At 62.7% G+C, this 9,646-nt stretch overlaps 1 protein-coding gene across 1 annotated transcript in view; it reads left to right on the top strand.

Annotated features, from left to right (window-relative positions):
* GRTP1 (growth hormone regulated TBC protein 1) overlaps window positions 1–9,646 on the top strand; it is a 39,318-nt gene that overhangs the window by 20,559 nt on the left and 9,113 nt on the right. The window contains exons 8-10 of the mRNA XM_027776192.1: window positions 92–250; window positions 3,377–3,501; window positions 5,968–6,064. Coding sequence (XP_027631993.1) covers window positions 92–250; window positions 3,377–3,501; window positions 5,968–6,064 — 381 coding nt within the window. The remainder of the gene's footprint in view (window positions 1–91; window positions 251–3,376; window positions 3,502–5,967; window positions 6,065–9,646) is intronic.

Raw genomic sequence — 9,646 nt, 5'->3', positions numbered from 1 at the left:
CAGGTGGAGGGGTGGGCTTGGGCTTGGAGGAGGAGGGTGGGGCTGAGGCTGGGAGTTGGGGTGCACTCGGCGTTGTCTCTTTTGGGTGCAGTGAAGCGCTATGTCCGCAAGGGCATCCCCCTGGCGCTCCGGGCCCACGTCTGGATGGCGCTGAGTGGAGCCCAGGAGCGGATGGACCAGAATCCTGGCTACTACCAGCGGCTGCTCCAAGGGGAGAGGGACCGGAGCATAGAAGAAGCCATCAAGACAGGTGAGGAGCCTGCCGGGCAGCCCGTGGGAGGCCCAGCTCTCAGAGGGCGGAGGGGAATGCCTCCACCAACCTTGGCTCACACTGCATTTTCCAAGAGAGAGTAGAAGCCAGAGCTTCCACAGGGGATGCTGACGTGCTCAGCCAGGGTCTGAGCGCCAGCTGGCTGGCTGGACATGGCAGCGGAAGGACCAGGTCTCTCCCAGGAAGGAGCTCGGGGAGGCTGGGAGGCAGCTGGTGCAGGGGCAAGGTCGCTGCGAGGTTGTGTAGGTTGTGTCTGCCATTAGCACAGGACAGCGGTGGCCACAGCCAGGGGCCCTCCACACCTCCCCGGGGATGGCCATACCATGGCCCCACACTCCCATTCTTCTCTCAGGAATTTGGGAACACACATTCAAGCTCAGTGCGTCTTTCAAGATGCCGGTTCTGGGGCTTGAACCATGCTGTCAGCCATTGGGGTCCAGTGCCTTAACCTTTGCGGCATCTGCTAGCCTGCTGCTAGCTTTCTTGCCCTGTTGCCATGGTAATCACGCATTGCAGGGTATAGCTTTGAGTGGAGCCAAGAGCTAGGATGGGCTTACCCCGATTGGGTAGCGAGGGTTTAGAGACACCTGCCTCTTCGGTTGTACGGTTGGGGACTATGCCTTTAAGAACAAGATATTTGATTGTGAGCACACCCAGCTCCTTTAAAGTGCGGAGAGCTGGCATGATGGGGCCGTGAGGAACGCCTTGTCTCTGTTCGAGGATGGACCAGTCTCAGTGGTGCTGGGTTCTCACACCCCCAGGGCCAGAGCCGTGGGAGAGGCCTGGCTGGTGCTGGATGGGTGCAGAGCTGAGGCTGCACCCTGATCTCAAGTGGCCATGGTCAAAGGCCATCCCCCCACCCCCGGGGGGTGATTTCTCGCTTTCCGTCTCTCTGTCTCTCTCTGTCTTTCTGGCGAGCACACGTGCCCTATAGCAAAATCCTCTAAGGAAAAAAGAAAAAAATACTTTGTGTATGCCCCGAGTCCCAGCAGCAGGGAGGTGGCAGAGAGGGACTGCGGCGTGGCCATCCCCATGGGGTGCTCTCCCCTGCTCTCCTCCCTCCTCTGTCTCTCTGTGGAGAATACACAACAGAAGGTACCATTTTTGTCTTCCCAACTGGAACTTCCCACTCAACACACCGGCCCACGCCCCACCCCGCACCCCAGGCCTGTCGGTCTTGGTGACAGACAACGTGGCCTCATGTAGGTGGGCCCAACAGCCATGAAGAGCGTGGTCGGGGCCTTCCATGCACGCTCACCACGGTCGGTTTCCCGTACTCCATCCATGGCCACGGGTGCCCCGCACCTCACCATGCGTGGCACAGCCAGGAGTGTGGGTGCCCCCGCTGCTCCCGAGCCCTCTCCGGCTCCTCTGCACACCGCCTTCCCACGCAGCATCTCACGGCGGCTCTCTGCAGGTTTTGAGACTTGCAGAAAGTCGTCTTGCAGGGAACCAGCAGTTAGCGTAATGTCTATGTCACTAGATTCCCACGTAGTCGACCGCGGTTTGCCTCCCGGACCGGTGGCTTAGAACTCACACCGGGCGCGTGTGCGTGCGTGCCCAAGATCCCGAGAGGAGAATGGAGGAGAAGGGATTGCGGTGTGACCATTCCCCCTGGGGGGGTGATTTCTCACTTTCTGTCTCTGTCTCTGTCTGCCTGGTGAGCGCACGCGCCCTATAGCGAAAACCTCTCAAAAAAAAAAAAAGGAAAGAAAGAAAGAAAATCGTCTTGCAGGGCTGGGCGGTGGATTCGTGCCCTGCAGACAGACCCAGCCCGTGGGGGAGGGCCTGTCCTCTGCGGGAAGGCGTCAGACATGGGCAGCTCTCACGGCAAAGCATGGCCTAGGAGTGAGCATGGCCGCACGCCCTCGTCTGAAGCAGCCAAAATGCTTCCGTTTCCCCTGACCGATTCCGCTTTTTAGAATCTGTAGAACTCCAGGGAAACCTCTTTTTAAAAACCCACGTGTAAGAATAGGAGTCATAGGAGTTCTGAGACAATGAGCTCAGTGTCCTGCCCAAATCCGTTCTTCTAAGTGTCTTAGTAACAACAGGGTGCACACTTGCACGTGAGAGGAGGGGGGGGCGACCTCGGCAGGGTGCACCGGGTGACCCTCCCCCTGCCTCCAGCTCGCCCGGCTCTCGGGCAAACGCCCTGTGGTTCCCAGGGCTGCGATGTGGTCTGCACTGGTGAGGCCCCAGGCTGGTCCAGCTCGGACTTTGCCACTTTGCTGTGTGGAGATAAGGGCTGGACCGGAGGTGGGGACAGGAGGCCGCCCACGTGCTCCACAGCCGTCCCAGTGGCAGGGCTGGGCTGGAGGCTGGGCTTCCTCAGGCAGGGAGGGCGGGGCGCACGCCTCACTGGGGTCTCAGGGAGAGCCATGGTCAGAGCCTAGGGAAGGGGTCCCGCACAGGACTGAGGAAATGGCCCGCTCTAAGCAGGGCCGGGGACCAGCAGCCGCGTGGTCTTCCGGGCAGCCTGTCTTTTGTCCAGCTCCCGCGGGCTGCCACTCCGACCGCCGTGCAGGTCACGTGGGGCTCGGTCAGCCCACTGAGCCTGAGCGGCATCAGCCCGGCACAGAAGAGACTGCCAGGCCCATGTGGTCCTGGGCTGGGTCGGGGCAGCTGGCAACGGGAGGTCTGTGCAGCCGCGGGAGACCTCGTGCGAGGGCCAGCCGTGGAGCCACTCCATCTTGGTCCTGGTCTGTCTGTGTATCTGTCTGAAGGGAGGCTCTGCCTTCTCTTTTGATCTTCGGACTTGGGAACAGCCCAGGTTTTGCCTTCAGCTTCCCCGTCCCCCACAGGCTCAGGTCAGGAGTCCTGTCTGCAGGGCCAGCGAGGACGTGGGCAGTGAGACGGTGCACCTGGCTCTGAGCGGGCCGTGAGGCCCCGTGCTCACAGCCCGGGTGCAGCCCTGCCCTCCTAGCCAGGCAGTCTTGGTGCGGCTGCACCAGCTGCAGGTACCTTGGACAAGCGGGGCGTGTGACTGCGCAGAGCCGCCCCTTAGGTGGGACATGGACCCAGCCGCCCACCATGGGGCAGACACCCAAAGGGTTGGAGGCAGGAGGAGTGCTAGGCCTCAAGTCATCATTCTCAGGTTTCCTACAGACCTGAACCGGACCTTCCCAGACAACGTGCAGTTCCGGAAGACCGCGGAGCCATGTCTACAGAAGACACTGTGCAGCGTGCTGCTGGCCTACGGGCACCACAACCGCGGGGTGGGGTACTGCCAGGTGGGCTCCGCAGCACGACCGCGGGTGGGCACGGGCAGGTGGGCTCTGCACCACGACCGCGGGCGGGGTACTGCCAGGTGGGCTCCGCAGCACGACCGCAGGTGGGCACAGGCAGGTGGCCTGAGGAGGGTCCCAGTTCAAGTCCAGAGACCCTCCGAGCAGGCCGTGTGTGCACCACTCGGGGCTGAGAGCTCCGGCTGAGAGGCCCTGGGGTTGGGCCACGGGTGCTGCCGCCACCTCCCTCTGCTTTCCTGTCTCTCTTGCGTATGGAAGAAATAAGCACTTTTTTTTTTCTTTTTCCTTTAAGTTTTTTTTTCAGTTTCCAGTGTACTTGTCAGAAAGAGAAAAAGAGGGAGAGGGACAGAACTCCGCCGATGGGGTGGTCATGCCGCTTCCGTTCTCCATTTCTTCGTCCCTCGGGACCTTGGCACACATATGTGCCTGGCGTGCTTCTCAAGCCTCTGGGGCCGAGATTTGCACGCAGTTGGCCAAGGGGGCCTGGCCTTACCCAGCAGGCTATGGAGCTGGCCTGTTTTCCTATAAGGGGGAAGACGGCGGCCCGCAGGGCCTGGGTGCTTGGGGTCCCCGGCCTCAGCAGCCTGGTCTCGGGCACGCCGTGTGCCGACAGCTCACGGAGACCTGCACACGCTGCACCGTCAGCCCCTGACTAAAAAGACCTAGTGACAAGGAGAGGACTAAGCTAGGACGGGCCGTCGTCCGCAGGAGCTCCCGTTGCAGCCCTTAGCCCTGGGGGTAGCTCGCCCTCTGAGAGGCCAGGGAGCAGAAACCTTCAAGCACTGTCCATGGTGTCCTCCGGGTTTCAAGGAAAGCTTTCTCGGGGCTGCCCTGTTGCCCAGTGGTCAGAGAAGACAGATCCCAAATGGCTGCCTGCTTTGAATCCCGGCCTGTGGCTTGAGAACCACCGTGGGTGTGCAGGCGTGTGGCCGGAGCCTGGCAGCACGGGGGGTGGAGGGCTGCAGCAGGGCCGTTCCCTGGGAGGAGCGGGGCTCTCCCCTCGCTCCATCTCTTGCAATTACAGGTCTATTTTTAAATGAGCTTTATTTAAAACACACACGCTGTAGGAGGCAGAGCCCTGCTGTGCTGAGACACAGGCAGGCAAGTGCAGGCTTCCTGGCTACGCAGACGGGGGCTTTGCCCACGGAGACCTGCAGTGCCACAGCTCTGCGGCCACATCTGCGGTGCGGGCTGGCCCCTCTGGTGGAGAGGGAGGCCCCAGCTGGCCTCCCCAGCTTCTGGTGGCATCTGGGCTCGTGGCACCATCCCGCGTGTGCCAGTAGCCAGGGTCCCCAGGCTCGTGGGATCAGACCCCCGCTGCTCTGAGACGCCGCTCACCTAACCGCATCTGCTTGGCCTTCCCCACAAATGTCGTATCCCATGGTGCCCAAGTTCGGGCTTCACGTGGGGGTTTTGAGGTGGAAGGGGCACGTTCACCCCACACGATGCATGTGGCCGTGGCTGCCTCTCCGACGTGCCCACCCACGTGTTGGTGACATGTACACGCGTACTTCCAGTCGATGTCCTCTCGGCACTGTGTCCCCGGGCTCCGTCCCAGCAGGTCTCAGCAGCATCTGCTGCTGCAGTGCCGCCACGTGGCCCAGGTCACCTGAGCTCCCGAGGCAGGTCCTCAGGTCTGTGAGCAGAGGTGCGGTCGGTGCACGTGAAGGGCTCTTTGGGCCCGTGCTCCGCAGCAGCGCATGTGTGTGTGTGACCCGCATGATGGCGCTGCCTTCGCAGTGCTGTCGTGGCCCGTCATCCCTGCAGCTGGTGGTAGCATGCCCTTCCCCCACTACTAGAGGATGGCAAACAGCAGACTGGGAAGCGGAGGCCGTGGAGCGGTCCCGCAGCCAGGCGCACGGCTGCTGTGCGGCCGGCGGGGCCCCATGCGACCTGCACTCTTCCTGCTGGGAGGTGGATGTCAGCCACCATGAGTCCCAGGGACTTGGCCCGAGCTCCGGCTCAGGGCTCCTGCCCAAGGGCCAGGCCACGCCCTGCTGTCTGTCAAATGTTTCCCCGACGGGGGATTCCTCCAGTGCCCGTGTGCGGTGTGTGAGAGACCAGCATGTGTGGCAGAGGCCCTCCTGGCGTCCACCCTGTAGGCAGTGTCTCTGAGGTCTCCTGCCCTGTTGGCGCTCCCCTGTCCCCTCTCCTGCACGCTGCCCCCACGTCCCAGGTCCGGCTGCCCCACCTCGGAAGTGCTGCTGGGCAATTGGCCTCCAGGGGGCGGTGTCCGTGCAGCCCACGGAGCCAGGCTGGGGAAGGGCATGATGTGACGAGACCATCCGTGCCTCCCTCCCTCCAGCGCACGTGTGCAAGCCCACTCCTTGTCACTCAGAACCCTCCAGTATAGAAGGGCGCACGTTCGGGGGACGGGAGGACCCGGCAGCCGGCAGCCAGGCTGCCGCAGGTGCCATGACGACCGACTGAACTCGCTTCTCGTCCTCGCAGGGTCTGAACTTCATAGCAGGATATCTGATTCTCGTGACGAAGAACGAAGAACAGTCTTTCTGGCTGTTAGACGCGCTGGTTGGAAGAATCCTGCCCGGTAGGCGGGGCAGCACCTGCCCGACTCCCGCTCCCAGGGCCGTGGGCGACTCGTGGCGGCCTGGCTTTCCCAGGACGGTCGGTGCTGGGCTGAGCCGAGGCCTCACGAGTTGAGTTGTGGAGGGGAAGCCACCACTCCTGGGCCTGGTGCCACCGTGCCGTCCTCGGGGCTCAGACCCTGAACATGCTCCGTCGGCACCTCCTGAGCCCAGGCCTGTGGGCCGTGGCTGTGCGTGCCGGTCAGAACCAGGAGGCCAGCGTGGGTTAGTGTGTCTTTGTCCACCAGCTCCAGTGAGAAGGCGCTGCCTGCCAGCTCTGGCTACGTTTCGAGGTGCCTTCACCAACGCTGTCCCTTAGGCAGCGGCCGTGGTGATGGCTCGGTGTAGCATGCTGCGGCAGCTGCAGCCCGGGAGCACAGCCCTAGCTGTGCCCTGGGAGGGGCCCGCGGTGCGAGCCAAGCGGCCCAGGGCAGGCGCTGGGTGGCCGGGTCTGAGTGGGAAGGAGCAGCTCGGCATGCCCAGGGGTGCGGCATCGCTCCGTCCCGCCAGCTGCATGTCCATCTCGCATCCTCACGAGAGCCGCGCCATAGTCACGTCATTGAAGCTATTGGCGGGTGAGGGCATCACAGGCCAGGGGGCGTAGTGGGGCTTGGTGTGTCTACAGTGTTAGTCCGTGCACAGATGCTCCGCGGGCAGAGCAAGGGTAACGCCAGAGAAGACATGAGAGAGGACAACCGAGCTGAGCCTGGTTCTCGGGAGCAGCTGGGAAGTGGAGGCCTGGCAGCCCGACGCCGGGCAGCAGAGTGGGTTGGAAAGGCACTAAGGTTCTCGGGTCGTGGGGACGGTCGTGGGGACAGGTCATGAGACGCAGGTCATGGGGCACAGGTCATGGGGCGCAGGTCGTGGGGCAAAGGTCGTGGGGGGCAGGTTGTGGGAGGCAGGTCGTGGGGTACAGGTTGTGGGGGCAGGCGGGGGGGCAAGTTGTGGGGCACAGGCCGTGTGGAAAGGTCATGAGACCTTTGGAAATGAAGGCATATGAAGGAAATGAAGACAGAGTGACTTCAAGAACGGACCCTGGGAACCAGCAGTTAGCGTAATGGCTATGTCGCTGGACTCCCACGTAGTCGACCGCGGTTCGCGTCCCGGACCCGGTGGCTTAAATCTCACGCCGGGTGCGTGTGCGTGCGTGCCCAAGATCCCGAGAGGAGAATGGAGGAGAAGGGATTGCGACGTGGCCATCCCCCCGGGGGGTGATTTCTCGCTTTCTGTTTCTCTGTCTCTCTCTGTCTGTCTGGCGAGTGCACACGCCCTCTAGCGAAAATCTCTCCCAAAAAAAGAAGAAGAAGAACGGACCCTAAGAAAGCTGACAGGAGAAAAACTAGAACACCCGAGTGGGCATGATTTGTCCTCGTGTCAAACCTTGAAGGGAACAGATCATTCCTTTTTTTTGTTTGGAGAGGTTTTTGCTATAGGGCGCTTTCGCTCGCCAGACGACAGACAGAGAGACAGAAAGCGAGAAATCACCCCCCAGGGGGATGGCCACGCCACAATCCCTTCTCCATTCTCCCCTCGGGATCTTGGGCACGCACGCACACGCACCCAGCGTGAGTTTAAGCCACCGGGTTTGGGACGCGAACCGCAGTTGACTACGTGGGAGTCCAGCGACACAGCCATTACACCAACTGCTGGTCCCAGGAACAGAGCATCCCTTTCTTTAAAAATAAATTAGACGGGAACCTGGACCAGGGGCTTAAAACACATGCTGGGCACATGCGTGCGTGCCCAAGATGCTGAGAGGAGAGGGAGAAGGGGCTGCGGCATGGCCGTCCTCCTGGGGGTGATCTCTCACTTTGTCTCTTTCTCTCCCCAAGTACACGTGCCCTATAGTAAAAAGTCTCTCTACAAAAACTAACTAAATAACTAAATGAGATGGGAGGGGAGGCCCAGCAAGTGGCATGGCGGCTCAGCTGCTGACAGGAGGGGCTCCTAGAGCAGGCAGCTGCCCGGTTTCTACTCAGCTTTAATGGAGGGCTCTCCCTTCCAGACCCCAGGGGCCTCACGGCGGAAGGCTCTGTCACTCACCTGAGAAGGAAGGCCGAGCATGTCGCAGGGTGGCCTTCCTCCTCAGAACTCGCTGCCTGCTCTCCGAGCCGGCTGTCCGTAGCTGCCCCAGGGTCGCCGTGGCCATGGCCTCTGGCGTGGGCAGTGCCCTGCCTTAGTGCAGACGTTGGCTGGAGGGAGGCCTCGCTCCGGCCCGTACTGGGGAGTGGGGATGTGCACCATCGCCGGCCCTCCTGCCTGCACACGGGCACACGGGCACACGTCGGGAGCTCGCCCACTGCCCTGCACGCCGCGACCCAGGTCTGGGGAAGGGCGTCAGCCAGGGGTTCCATCCCCCCTCCTCCAGAGCCCCTGCACCCCGCCACCCCAGCTGAACTGTGGTCAGTCACACGGGACCTGCCCCCAGTGCGTACATAGCACCCAGCCGTGGGAGCAGGGTGTGGGAGTGGACCAGAGCTCCCCTCCCAGGCCCTCAGGACAGGCTGCTCAGCTGTCTTCTGTGTCCCGTGCACGCACTTGGCGTGTTTTCAGAAACGTCCGCACGCCCGGGACTCCATGGCGAGGTGCAATCCGCACACCACACAGCCGGCCCGTCTAGGCCCGAGTCGCGGTGCTTGGTGCCTTCGCAGCGCCCCTGCGTCCATTCCCGGACGGGCATAGCTGCTCCTGGCTGGATCAACCTATTAGGCCTCCCTTTAGCTGCTGCTTACGCCGTGTAGGCTGCAGCCCGGCCCTCCTGAGCTCGGTCCGGCTCTTCCAGGCTCATTGGCTCTAGTGGGCTCTCCCTCCCTTCTGCCGGAGCACCTGGGCCCTCTGCCCTGCCCGGCTCTCCACGTTCTGGGTTTCTCAGTAGGAAAGCCTGGTGCCTCAGCCTGGGCCGCTCCTGTTTCCTGCGGCTGGACCCACTCAGGGTCGTGCAGGGATGTCGCTGGGTTCAGGACGGAGCTGTGCCCCGGGGTCCCTGCCAGTGTGAACGCATGGCTTTGACTCAGCAGAGAGCACCAGGATGCTGCAGGCCTTGTCTGTAGAACTGAGCTGTCCCCTCTGTGCTGGTGGTGCCTCACAGAGGCCTCTGACGTGGCCCCATGTCTGAGGACAGCTTCTTTGAGGTTTCTGGGACACGCTCTGCACAGGCCTGGCCTTGCATCTCCACAGGGCCCTCGGCCGTGACCAGGCAGGCTGCCTCGCAGAGGCATGGAGGTGTGGGGATCCTTGGAGACACTCGGGGTCTGGGGACCAGGCTGTGGGCTGTGTCGGTGACTGTCCAACGGGCTGGGTGGCTTTGCCAGTCCCAGAGGCCAGGTGGCGGGCTGTCACACCAGGGCTCTGTGTGGGGAAGACGCTGTGTGCAGGGCGGGGGCGGGGCGGTGAAGAGGTGCATGGAAATGGCCCTCGCTGACCTGCAGCTGGGTCTGGGGCTCCGCCTTGTTCTCGGGGCTCGGCTGTCCGCAGGGGGAGGACAGGTCTCCTGGCCACTACCTGGGGAAGCCTCTGCGGCAGGGGGGGGGGTCGCCCGTCCCCCC

The sequence above is a fragment of the Tupaia chinensis genome, unplaced genomic scaffold, assembly GCF_000334495.1.
Source record: "Tupaia chinensis unplaced genomic scaffold, TupChi_1.0 Scaffold000644_1, whole genome shotgun sequence".
In the NCBI taxonomy this organism is placed as follows: Eukaryota; Metazoa; Chordata; class Mammalia; order Scandentia; family Tupaiidae; genus Tupaia; species Tupaia belangeri.
The sequence above is the reverse complement of the archived record's forward strand: the minus strand, read 5'-3'. Positions and strand labels throughout refer to the sequence as shown.